Genomic DNA, 13398 nt, shown 5'->3' on the forward strand with positions numbered 1-13398 from the left:
GCTGGACACCATCAAATATGGCCAGGAGTAGGCTCACCAGGAACATTCATGGGCTCTGGCCCCCCTCCATGTGCAAGGCAGCTTTTAGGGATGGGCTGAACCCGTCTGGTTCCAACTTGCTTCTGCTTTAAGGTAGTGTCATTTCCTTCTCATCTCACAGAAAGGGAAGTCGAGAGTCTTTAAGGACAGAGCAGTGATGTGACTCTAACCACAAAACAATGGTCAGTGGGTGGAATCAAGCTCTGGTCCCACTAGAGGTTGGAGACCCAAGAATAAAGCAATTCTGTACAGCAATTAATATTTGCAAATCAATTAAAGAGAAGTAGGGATGGGAAGGTGGAGGTGAGTGGAGGTGAGCAAAGGGCAGGAAAAAGGGGAACACCTGCAATTTTGTCAACATTAAAAATAATTAATTAAATTAAAAATAATTTTTTAAATAAAGAGAAATAATGTCAAATTTATTGTCTTTGAAGTTATTTTAAGTTCACAATGATAATGAAAAAATTATGGATGGGAATGTTTCCACCCTCAGATGGAGGAGTAAGCAACAAGCATGGTAGGAGGGACCAAGGGAAGCCCAAGGCCCAGTTCTGCTGGTTAAGAAGCAGGTCAATAATCTAACAATAGGTAAATAAACACGCTGTTAGCTGATGGGAACTGTGGTCCTTTTCTCCATATCACTAAATGTTTCCAGGGTCACAGAGGCACCAAGACCATCCAAAGAGTTGCTGGACCCAGCAGAATCCCTGGAGTCCCCATGCCTAGATGGGAAGGGCCCATGAGCAGGCAGCCCCATGAGCACCGCTACAGCTTGGTGGGCTGTGGAGAACTGAGATGACTAGGCCCACTGGGTGGGGGCAGCACCATGGGCAGTGAGTTGCTGCCCCTTTCATGCCAGCATGTGTCCAGGATGGGGTAGAGCTTGCCCTGGAAGTCAGCCTGGAATGTGTAGAGTGGTCGCAGGTCATCTGGGCGGTCAGCATCGAAGAAGGTGAGCTCTCCCTGCTCATAATGCAAATAGACGCCAATGCGGTGGGGGTGTCCGGCCACGGGCAGGGGCACCCTCGGGCAGCCAAAAGCCTCATACACCCGGCCCTCCTTCAAGCCAATGAGCCATATGCCATGCTCGGGGGACTTGCTCAGCTTGCCCTTGCGACTGGCAGTGCCCTTGATGACGCCCAGGCGCCAGTCACTCTTGATGCCCACCACCACCTCCCAGTAGTGGCGGCCACAGGAGAAGCCCCGGCTGGCCAGGACACAAGTGCTATAGTCAAAGCGCTCAGGCTGGCTGGCACACCGCTGGGCCAGGAGCCCACACTGCACCACTGTGTTGCCCTTGGAGAGTTCCAGGAGTGGGTGGGCTGTGGCGGGATCCAGCTTGAGAGACTCCGGGGCTAGGAAAGATCAGAGAAGGCAGTTTTCAAAAGGCAGCAGACCCTGCTCCAAGGAAGGTTGATTGGAGGCCCTGAGCTCCTCAGGAGAGGAACTGCACTGGCCTCATCTCTGTATCCTTGGGACCTAGAAGGGACCAGGCACAGAGTAGGCACTCTTAGGTTGTTGGCTGAATGAATGAATGATGCCTGAAGGGTAGAAAAAATAAACAGCTGTGAGCCGAGACCTTCTTGTAAGGGACATGGTATAGACCTGCTTAAGGTAGAGGAGCTGATGCAAGGACCCGGAAGACAGCCTGTCATGTGTGGTCCACAGCTAAACTCTCCAGGTTTTCTGGAGAATCCATAACAACTGCACTTGGTTTCTTTGATATCCTAAGCAGCCTATTCAAGGACAAACTCCCAGCTGACTTCTTTGCTAGCTGCCAGCTAATCAGTTTACACCAAAAATGTGCAAACAACATTCAGAGTTCAGAATGTTTCTCTCTCCCCCACCCCCCTTTTCTATTATATAAACCCTGTATGTCTTTGTTGGATGAAATCAGTCTATTGTTGATAGCCTTTATGTTCCAGTAATGAAGACGATAATGAAATGTCTGAGTATTTTTTGACAAAGTAACAGCTACATTTATTAAGCACTAAACTACACACACACCCACACCCACCCACACACACACACACACACTAATAAATATGCAGCCTAGGAAGGTGGGGGTTAATAGCCCTTTACAGGTGAGGAAACAGAGACTCAGAAATTATACAACTTGCCCAGTTAGTAGGAGCTGGAGCTGAGTTTGACCCAAACTCTTTGGTGGATCCCCTTTCCCCTGCTCTCCCCACTAGCCCATGCAGACCTCCCAGCGCTCTGTACTTTACACCAGCAGTCTTCAGGAAGGAGGATGGGTTGGGGCCACACCTGGCAGAACCTTGCGGAAGAGCCTTTTCCACACAGTCAGCTTGATGTCAGCCTGGTGGAGGCCTGGTTTGAAGGAGATGGGGTTGAACGTGTTTTCCAAAGGTCGGGCCGGCTGGAGCTCTGCTCTGGAGGCAACAGGGTGCAGTGTTGGCAGAGCTGTGTACCATGCACCCTACCTATAGGCAAATCCCATTCCAGCTCAGCAGGCTGTGCACTCAGTTCCATCATTTCCTCCCCTCCACCTCCTTCTCCGAGGGCCCGCCTCCTTCCTGGAAGAGGAAATACTCTACATCAGTGGTCCTCAAAGTGCAGGTCCTAGACCAGTAGCATCACCTGGAAGCTTGTTAGAAATGCAAATTTCCTTGGGCAGCACCCCAGATCTGCTGAATCAGAAACTGATTACTGGGGCCCAGTGATGGTGTGTTATGAGCCCCCTGGGTGATTCTGGTGCAGCCTAACATCTCAGGACCACTTCTCTGTAATGGATGACCCTGACACAGAGCCAATCAGATTCTCTGTCCACCCATTTAAACGAGTGTTCCCAATCAAATTGTCCTGGAAACTAAAGAAAATCTGAGGCTCTCCCAGGTTGAGCATTGTCCCAATATGCCAAGGTTACAGGTTCAATCCCTGGTCAGGGCACACCAAGAATCAACCAATGAATGCTTAAATAAGTAGAACAACAAATTTATGTTCTTCTCTCCCACCCCACTTCTCTCTCTCTCTCTCTAAAAATCAATCAATCAATAAATGTTGGGGGAAAAAACAAAAACTTGAGAAACAAGGAAACTCATAAATGGCGTATGAGAAAGGCTCAGGAACTGGATGGACTGTTCACTTGTCGGGACTAGAACATGGATCCAATCCCTTTACACAAGCCGAAGTGCAGATGTCAAGGCCCCTCATTCTCCCACCCCATTTCCCATGTCAATCTGTGTATGATTCACAGCCCAGCAATACGGAACTTCTCATAATACTCCCAAGTCCACACACTACTTTGCCCTTTCAAGCTATTTGGCTTGCCTGGCAAACTCCTATCCTCTCCCTTCTCAGCTGCCCGACCCATACACTGTCTTTGCCAATTTCCCTTCACAGTCATCTCCTCCTCTGTGTATTTCTGTAGCTTCTATTGTTCTAGATACCCACCATGACGTAACCACAGTTCACTGGCCCCCTCCCACCAGGCTGCAAAACCCCTGAAGGCAGGGACCTGACTCCATCTCTGTTTTCGCCTGCCCCAAGTACAGAGCCAGATGTGGCCAGCGGCTCCTGAGGCACTGGTGAAACTGAGGGGAGGAACTAATAGAGAAGAGATGCCTGTGCCGCAGCACCCTCCCAAGTTATTACCTGGAGGCCATGGAGTGGTACTTCTGGAAGACAAGAGAGAGGTAGGTTAGGGCATGGCAGTGGCTATGCAAAAGCCCTCACTTAGGAAAGGGAGGCTCTTGAGGCCCTGAGGGCTGAGCCACTCACCCGGATGAAGTCATGGTGATTCTCATTACCAAACTGCTCCAGCACACACTTGGCTTGGACCAGCCGCTCCCGTGTGCGGTGGGCCCGCTCCAGCTGCATGTCCAGGGAGGCCACGAGGCCACGGGTGTGACCTTCCACCCCTTCCAGGCAGCGGGCCTTCTCCTCGTCCACTAGGTGGTGCAGTTCTTGGAACTCACGGCGGATCACCCAGCTGAAGACATCGGATTCATTCTAGAACAGGGAGGGCCTGTCAAGGCTGGTACCCAAATCCCAGGGCTGAATCCTGCCCACCCCGTTCACACTGTGCCTGGAGGCCCCATGGGGACATGGGAGTGGGCAACAGTGGCAGGGCAGAGGCAGGGTCCCCAGTTCCCATTTCAAAGCAGTGGCTCTGCTTTCACTGTCTTAACTATTATGTGTGCAAGTAAGATTTTGCTTTAACACAGGGTTTTAGAACTGAAAAAAGTCTGAAAAGTCCCAGGAGAGCAGTATTTGGAGTGAGATAGCCAGGCTTCCCGTGTGACCCCAAGTCTATCTCTGTTGATCGGGGTGATGCTGCCTCCTTCTCAAAAGTGAGGGATGTTCCGGGGATACCGCTGCTGTTTCACAATAACCTGCAGGGCCCGGGCTCTGCACCTCCCAGACCCAGTGTGCCTCTCACTAAGGAAAATCAGCCAGCCACCAGGAGCTTCAGGCCTTCCCATGCCTGTGTTGCAAGGTCCTGAGAAGGTGCCACACAGACTGTCAAGGTCAAGCAGACACGAGAGGCAGGGGCTGGGGAGTCATGCCCACACTTGGGGCTGTTTACCTCTGGGACTTAGCTTCTGGCTTATCTCAGTCCCAAGGACTCTAGGAACACAAGCCAACTTTGAGACAGTCCTGACAACTGGGTTGAATTCCCCTGAGATTTGCACCTTCCCCACCCTGCCCTGGAATGCTTTGAATGCTGGCTTTATATGGAAGGCATGGATTCCTGTAAAGGACAAATGAGCACTGGGCTCTGTAGGAAAGGGAAGGTGCTGGTCCCAGCGCAGGGGCAGAGGGAAAGGGCACTCACAACAATTCGGGTCCTGTTGTTCACCAGCTTGCCGATATGCTCATCCACCTTCTTCTGCTCCTGCTTCAGGTCAGAGATGAGGGTTGCAAGCTCCTCCTAGAGGCAATGTGCCATGGCCCCCGTGAGTGGCTGATCCCTTTAGGCTCTGAGCTTCTTGGGGCCAGCCCTGGGTCTCACACTTCTAGGGAGCATCCCAATGGCCACTAGCACTCCCAGTGGATCCATTTAGGCACCAGAGCTACCCCAAGTGCCCTTGACCTCATAATAGTTAAAATTACTCAAGAATGTTCCATACTGATGGTAGGAACTTCCCAGTCAGCAGAGGAACTCTAAGTCATCCCTCTCCTGATGCTAAACGTGTCACAGCCACCTGGAAGTCACCACACAACATCCAAGAGAAGGGATTGCTGGTCTGAAGCCAATACTCCCTGCATGGAATGCTACCTGTAGGTTGCCCACCAGGTAAATTCTCCAGTCACCAGGGAGTCCAGAATCAGTGAGCATTTGATCAAGAGTCATTACAAAAGGGCTGTCCCCCAGGTGAGGCTAGTAGTGCATGTGGTGGCCCAGGTTATACCTGGTGAGTCCCTAACACCTTATAAAGATCTGAATCCATCTCTGGCAGGTTTGATCTGAGCCTAGATTTAGGGGCTCCCAAGGGTGAAATAAACTCACTTCCCCTGGTATGCTCTGGCCCCAAATCTGATCTATCTTAGGCGTCCAAGCAGGACCACCTAGACCACAATCTATGCTGCACTAGCTGACCAGGGCCCTGTGGGTTTATGCCCATGGCGTGTACTGACTCTCGATTAGAAAATTCCCAAGGAGAAGTCGCCCACAAGAGCCTTTCAGAAAGGGAGCTGGGTAAAGAATAAATGGATACAGAGCCCTTGCTCCGGATAAGGAGGCATAAAATTTCACAGCAACCCAAGAAAGGGCATTGCAGTGGTAACCCTCATGAGGCAGAAAGAGATGGGACTAGTTCTTTCTCGGCAATGGGCCACAGTGAGGGGAAACACAATTGTGGAAATAAATAAAGCATCTCAAGATCTCAATCAACAGGAAAAATCAGGAAAGTTGACAGAGATCTGATAAAAAAAAAAAAAACATAATTGAGTCACATCACACAGAAGAATCTTGGGAATACAAAAAACAAACAAACAAACAAAAAACCCACATCCAAAACCAGGACCCAAGCTGGGCCCTGACTCTTTGCCAGAAATGATGAGCAAGCTCCCAAGTGTTTCCTTCTCTCTTGAGCAGCCATCTGTTCATAAAACATGGGCTCAATTTCATTATATTACAATTGGATGCTCTCCTTCCACACCTCCCCAAAACTACTTTTGCCAAGGTAACCAGTTTTCACTGTTAAAGCTGACACTCCTTTGAATCCTCAGCAGACATTTCACACAAGCAATCTTGCTCTGGCTAAAATGCTGTTCCTGCCGAAACCGGTTTGGCTCAGTGGTAGAGTGTCGGTCTGCGGACTCAAGGGTCCCGGGTTTGATTCCGGTCAAGGGCATGTGCATTGGTTGTGGGCACATCCCCGGGTGTGCAGGAGGCAGCTGGTCGATGTTTCTCATCGACGTTTCCAGCTCTCTATCCTTCTCCCTTCCTCTCTGTAAAATATCAATAAAATATATATTTTTTAAAATGCTCTGTTCCTCTGATTTCTAGGAAGCCAGATGCAGCCAGTGTCCCTGCTTCCTCTATTGATTCTTTCTGTCCCCTTCCTCGGGGTTCCCCCCTCTCCCCAAACCTTAAACCCTGGTGCTCCTTGGAGCATCATCAGTGCCTTCCCTTATCCCTCTGCAGTCTCTGACTTCCAATCTCTTATCCCCGGCCTCACTGTCCAATTTACCCCTTTGGCAAAGGGAGAGGCCGCCATCACAACTCTGCTTAAAGATTTCCAGTGCCCAAACCACACCGCCATGGTTCTCTGAATAAACTGCAAATCTCCACACGTGTCACACAGGTCTTCCCATGACCTGGCCCCTGCTTTCCTCAGCTGCCCCATCTGGCTCCCGTGGGCTTCATGCAGTGACTTATAAATCCTCCAATGTGCCATGCTGTTTACCTCCTGGGCTTTTGCATGTGCTGTCATTACACTTGGAATGCTTTCCCCCCCCCCCCCTTCTTTTCTTACCTAACCTCCTTGGGATTCAAGTCTTGGTTCAGTAGTCTACTTCCTCCAGGAAGCTTCCCTGTCCACCTGAGGCCATGCAGGAGCCATGCTCCTGGAAGTCTCACCTGGAGACTATTTAACTTTGACAGCAGCACCTGACACACCAGGTGACATCCGGTCTGTGAACTCCCCGGGGGGCGGCGTGCTGTTTGATGGGCACCAGCACATCACCTCGCACAGATAAGGTGCCGATAAAGGCCTGCGGGGAGGCGGGGCTGGCGGATGACCTGGCTGGCCCTGTGCATGTTTCCTACCTGTCTCCCAGGGTTGAAGGAACAAAGAAATGCTGCCCAGAGGACCTAGCCACCCTGCCTGCAGATCGCCATGTTCTTTCTTTTCTTGACCACATCACTTTTTATTTTATTTTATGTCATTCCTCGCTTTTATGCCCACTTCCCCTCAAACACCAGGCCACGAGCCCTATAATAATTCACTTCCAAGGGCCCTTCCTGCCCTCTCTTGATCTGTTGGCAGTGCGAAGAAAACTGGCCTTGGTTGGAGTCCTGGCTCTGCCAGCCAAGCTGTGTGACCTTGTCTGAGCCTGTTTCCTCATTTGCAAAATATAACCTTTCTTCAAACCTTAGATCAACATATTAACCTAAGAAGGTATCACCATTATTGTTGTTGTTATTATGTTAAATAATGATCTGCTAGCCGGGAGAGGCAAAGGTGAGGAGGGCAGGAATCCATTGATTCCACAAATACATTTTGAACATTTACTAAAGCCAGGCAGGGCTTCAGGCACAAAAATACCCTAGGGAACAAACCAAAGTCCCTGTCCTCATGTGCCTGAGCCTGCAGTCCCAGGAGCGTTCAAGAAACCGACCAGAGCCACAAAGAGAAATAAAGCAGAGAGAGGGCTAGCACGTGACACAGGGCCTCTCCTTCTTTTACCCCTTTAATCCCCAGCACCTGCTGGGCGCGTGGGGTGGGGGTGAGTGGATGCTGCGGAGTCCTGCTCCAGGACAGGGCTGGAGGGAACTCGCTGTCCCAGGGCCCTCCTGTGCCCGCGGTGGCGCCAGGGAGCGCAGAGGCTGGGTTCTGTGGGCCCCCGGGGTGACCTGTCTGCCCTCCACCCCCTCCCTGCAGCCTCCGGACCCACCTTCATGCGGCTGTACACGGTGGAGACGGGCGTGACCCGGTGGTGCTGGTGGGAGCCCAGCAGGCCGCAGAGGCCGCAGATGAGCTCCTGGTCCTTCTCGCAGAAGAGGCTGAGCGGGTTGCGGTGCTGCGCGCAGATCTTGGGCTCCGGGTCCCGCGGGAGTCCCAGGGCTTCGATCACCCGCGCCAGGGAGAGGTTCGGCGGGGAGCTGCTGCCGTCCACCTCCAGCCGGCACACAGGGCAGCGCAGCTCCGAGTCCAGGTGGCAGAGCAGGGACAGCAAGCAGCCTTTGCAGTAGGAGTGGCCGCACTGCAGCATGAGCGGCTCCTTGAAGACCTCCAGGCAGATGGGGCACTGAAGGCGGTCCTCCAGCTCCGTCATGCTCACCAGCCTCGCCATCCGCCCTGTGGGCGGCCACACAGGGCCTCTCTGAGCCGGCTCCCTCCACTCCCGCTGCCCACAATTCCCTGGAAAGGGCCTCTGGAAATTAGAGGTCTTACCAGACTCCGGCCCTGGATTCCAGTCCTGATCCTCGATAACCAGTCCTGACCCTCGATAACCTTGGGCCTGTTTAAAACAAAGGGCTTAAATGGGGGGGGGGGGGGGGGGGGGAGGCGGGCCAGGGGAGGTTACTTTGAGATATATGATTCTAACTTATTTAAACTCAGATTTGGAGGTAAACATGAAAGCATCATTTAGATGACATCATTTGCCTGACCTAGAACTGGACGGCAAAAACCAGCAAAGGTCCTTCCCACTTCCCAGATAAGTGTTTACATAGGCGAGCAATGTTGGAATCCTAGTTAAAAACAGATATTCTTGAGTCACCCCTTCCCACATCTCCAGTGAGACCCAGAAATCTGCATTTACATTAGACTCTCCCAGGTCATCCTAAAGTGGAGTTCTGTCTCAGAACAACATTGTTCCGGACAGTCTGGGACTTAGGAAAGCTGTATCTCAATCTCCCACCCAGTTCCTCTTTGAAAACTGATTGGCTCTGAACGAGAGAAGCACCGAGCTACAAGTCAGCAGCAGAGCCAAGAAGAGGACTCCCCTCCCCTCCCTCTCCGCGCCCCCACCCCCCGCCCCGCACCCCCTCCAGCCTTGGAACTACCTGGCTTCTTAGAATCCACCGGGCCTCCCACCAGGGCCTCAGACCAGCATCACTGACCTGATGGGCTTGGCCTCTTCTCCCCAGGACAGAATAGCAGGAGCAGAGACCTGAGGATTGCAGCTGGACGCTTGCTCCACCACCTTGTCACTACCCTTTCCTCCTCCCCTTTCCCAGCAACACCCCCATGTCCTCAAGGTCACCCAGAATCAGGTGGAAATTGGGTTGCATCATGGGATGGGGGAGGCAGCCTGATAACTGTAACATTCAGGTGCTTGCTTTGGCCAGGCAAGGGGAAGGGGTGCAGACAGAGAGACTGGGTACCCATTCACACCTCACAGACCCCAACGGGGCAGATTTGTGCTTCAACACAATCTTTCTGAATCTCTCTCATTAAAAATATTTTTATTTACTTATTTAGATGTTTTAATTGGGGTATAGCTTCTACAAAGGGCTCAAATCTTAACCACACACTTAAAGTAAACTTAATATATAATCACTCTCAAGATCAAGATACAGAACATTTCCAGTACCTCCTCGTGCTGCCCCCTAGTCAGAACGTCTAACAAGAATAGCTGCTCACATGACTGATATCATTGCAGATTAAAGTGGCCCAGTTTTGAATTTCAAATGAACAGAATCATATAGTATGTGCTCTTTCATGTCTAACTTCTTTATTCAGCATGCATTAAGGACTTTTATAATATATGTAGTCTTTCAAAGGTTTAGAAGTTCAGTGACATTTTGTTATGTAGTTAATAATATACTATGTATGCTGGATATGTGATATACAGGTCATAGGACACTATACATACCCCAGGGGTGTGGTGGGAAATTACTGATGGAAAAGGGTAGGATGGAGAGGTTTCCAGGAGTGTTAAGAAACAGGAGCTCTAGAGCTTCTGGTGGCAGAGTCTGGGGAAGCAGTAGCAGGTGCCATGTCTTGCCTCAAAGGTGGCAAGAAGAAGCCCCTGAAGAAGCAGGCCAAGGAGATGGATGAGGAGGGTAAGGCATTCAAGCAAAAGCAAAAAGAGGAGCAGAAGAAACTCAGGGAACTAAAAGCAAAAGCTGTGGGCAAGGGTCTCCTGGTCACAGGTGGGATGAACAAATATAGCAAATAGTGAGTTGTCCTGTGTGCCTGGGGCAATGGTGATCCTTAATTCCATTCCTGTTTTAACTTCTGGATTCCCTGTCATACCATCTGTTGCCATCTAGAGCTAGAATGAAGTGTTGTCTTGGAGCCTATGGTATATTTAAGAATTAACTTTTGTAAATAATCTACAGTTCTACACTAATAAAAGAGAAACATGCAAATTGACCATCCCTCCGCTATGCCCACTGGCCAATCAGAAGCAAGTATGCAAATTAACCCAACAAATATGGCAGCCGACCTGGAGTTGGAGCAAGCAGGAGGCTTGGGTTGCCCCTGGCAATGGAGAAAGTTAAGCTTCCTGCCTGCCCTGATTTCCACTCGAGGAGGGGCTAGGGGACTGGGTTGCCAGGGGGCATGGCCAGCCTGAAAATAGCCCTCAGCCCCTTACCCAGGCTGGCCACACCCCACAAAAGGGACCCTCACCCCATGGGGGAATGGCCAGCCTGCAAACCACCACAGGCCTCTTGTCCAGGCTGCCCCACACCTCAAGGGAGCCCCCACCCTGATCTGACACCCTTCAGGGAAAACCAGTTGGCCCCCACCCATGCATCAGGCCTCTATCTATACTAATAAAAGGATAATATGCTAATTAGACTGGGAGACCTTCCAGGAGACCTTCTGGATGTTCTTCTGGACAAAGCCATGGTGGCAGGGCCGAGGTAGAGATGTTTAGAGGCCAAGAGGGAAGGGCAGTTGTAGGTGATCAGGCCAGGATGGGACAGCAGTTCTGGGTGATCAGGCCAGTGGGGGAGGCCATTGGGGATGATCAGGCCAGCAAGGGGGGGCAGTTGGGAGTAAGCAGGCCAGCAGGGGGGTAGTTGGGGACAAGCAGGCCAGTGAGGAGGGCAGGTAGGGGTGAGCAGGCCAGCAGGGGGGGGGGGCAATTGGGGGTGATCAGGCTAGTGGGGAGGCATTTGGGGGCAAGCAGGCTGGCAGGCAGAGTGGTTAAGAGCAATCAAGCAGGAAGGCAGATGAGCGGTTAGAAGCCAGCAGTCCCAGATTACGAGAGGGATGTCTGACTGCTGGTTTAGGCCTGATCCCTGTAAACTGGCAGTAGGGCATCCTTCGAGGGATCCCAGATTGGAGAGGATGCAGGCTGGGCTGAGGGACACCCTCCCCCCCTTCCCGTGCACGAATTTTATGCACTGGGCCACTAGTAATAATAATAATCATCATCATCATGCAATGACACATCGCTTTAGTTCTTTTCACTCAATCATTTCAACTTAGCTGTGAGGTCAGAGTAAGCCCAGAATCTTGCTAAAGTGTGTTCTTTGGTCTTTGTATTACCAAAATTCAGTACCACCTGGCATTAAACCAACTCATTTGAAGAGAGAGAGGAAGGGAGGGAGGAAGAGAGGAAGGGAGAGGGGGAGGAAGAGAGAGAAATCTAGAACAGGAGCTCTATAAAGGAAGAAAGAGAGAGAGAGAGAGAAAGAAAGAAAGAAAGAAAGAAAGAAAGAAAGAAAGAAAGAAAGAAAGAGCTCTAGAACATCAGGCCACAACTCCCACAGTCCTAAGCACCCATGTCTGCCAGCAGGGGTGATCTCCACCCCAGTGTCAAGCGAGACTAAGGTCTGGTATAGGCAAATCGCAAGCTAATTTTATTTGTTAATTCAAGAAATAATTATTGAGAACCTGCTATGCATCAAGCACTGAGCTGGGTATGAGGCATACATTAAAGAACAAGACAGACAAGGTTTCTGTCCTTTTGGAGTTTATGATGCATGGAGGTAGGAGTGGTGTAAGGTCATAAATAAACAAGTTAATATAATAGATTTAAATGCTATGCACGAAGTAAACACTGTGGTGGAAAGTAGGATGGGGTGACAGGATGAGGTGCACTTGAGCAAGGGGCAGGGCAATGTCTCTGCCGAGGCCAGAAGGATACACAGAAGCCGGCCACCTGAAAGGATCCAGGAGGGTAGACCAGGCACTGGGTCTGCAAGTGCCAAGGCCCTGAGGCTGGAAAGCACGTGGAGAGGAGACGTGTGCAGCTGGAGCACAGTAAGGGAGAGGAAATATCAGAAGGTGAGGCCAGAGAGGTTGGCAAGGAGGGCTGTGTAGACTAGGGCCAAGGTCTGGATTTCATTTCAAGGGCAGTGGGAGCTGTTGAAGAAACCGGTTTTAAGGCAAGGGAATATCATCTCATTTATATTATTAAAATATCATTCTGGCTGCTGCATACATAATGGATCACAGTAGTGTGAGCACTAGGTGGGATGGATGATGAAGCTGAATGACTGCCGCACCACAGAAGAGGAAGCAAGAGGATAGCAAACATAAGCACTTGGCACCCTGTTGCTGCCTCTGCGACGGGGCCCATAGGCAAGAATGGGAGAGGAGCCTCTAAGAGTTAAGGGTGCCTCCTGGCTGGATGCCAGGTCGGACATGGGGACCTCAGGGGTAGAGCTTCAAAGATCTCGATTTGCCAACAACCTAAATGAGCTTTGAAGTGGATTCTTCCCCAAAGCTTCCGTCGGGCTGATGCCTTGATTTGAACCCCATGAGACTGCTGTCAGGCCTCTAGCCTACGAAAATGAGAAAGAATAAACAGGCGTTGCTTTAAACAGCTAGGTTTGTGGCACTCTGTTTGTTACAGCGAACCGGAATAAATCAAACAATGCTCAGAGAGTTTGGAGTCACACTTTATGCATCGGTGGGCTCAGAGAAAATGAATTCAAATTCCAAGCAAGGCTACAAGCAGAACTTCCCTTTTTATTACAGAGCCAGCCCTATGTGCACTTTGTGGTTATCTCGCTGCTGGCCTTGAAAACAAGAAATACTTTTTGCACAGTTCTAGCCAATTAAAAATGCACCTGGCATGGCATTGAGAGTATGGGCAGATCTAGTCTCTGGCCTATAAGATCAGCGAGGTAAGTTTATCTTCCTCGTTATTCAAGCAGGCTAGAAAGCAAAGTTATTTATTATTATTATTATTATTATTATTATTAATTTTTTTAATAAGAGGCCATCTAAAAAAACAGCAGAGAATTCCAAACAGTAGTTT

At 50.5% G+C, this 13398-nt stretch overlaps 1 protein-coding gene across 3 annotated transcripts; it reads right to left on the minus strand.

Moving 5' to 3' along the window:
- Positions 1-508: 508 nt before the first annotated feature.
- TRIM50 (tripartite motif containing 50) lies at positions 509-8523 on the minus strand (the record flags this gene model as incomplete). Of its 3 annotated transcripts, XM_084880641.1 has the most annotated exons (6): positions 509-1394; positions 2308-2432; positions 3655-3677; positions 3781-4011; positions 4838-4933; positions 8125-8523. In XM_084880641.1, 6 exons carry the CDS (start codon positions 8521-8523, stop codon positions 805-807), a joined length of 1464 nt encoding a protein of 487 aa, XP_084736767.1. In that variant the 3' UTR covers positions 509-804. The 3 variants fall into 3 exon arrangements, with proteins under 3 accessions (XP_084736767.1, XP_084736769.1, XP_084736768.1); XM_084880643.1 differs by lacking the exon at positions 3655-3677 and having other exon boundaries at positions 2308-2452; XM_084880642.1 differs by lacking the exon at positions 3655-3677 and having other exon boundaries at positions 2308-2463; positions 3777-4011.
- Between the last annotated feature and the right edge of the window lie 4875 nt (positions 8524-13398).

Source organism: Pipistrellus hanaki (assembly GCF_964339955.1).
Source record: "Pipistrellus hanaki genome assembly, chromosome: 4".
Taxonomy (NCBI): Eukaryota; Metazoa; Chordata; class Mammalia; order Chiroptera; family Vespertilionidae; genus Pipistrellus; species Pipistrellus hanaki.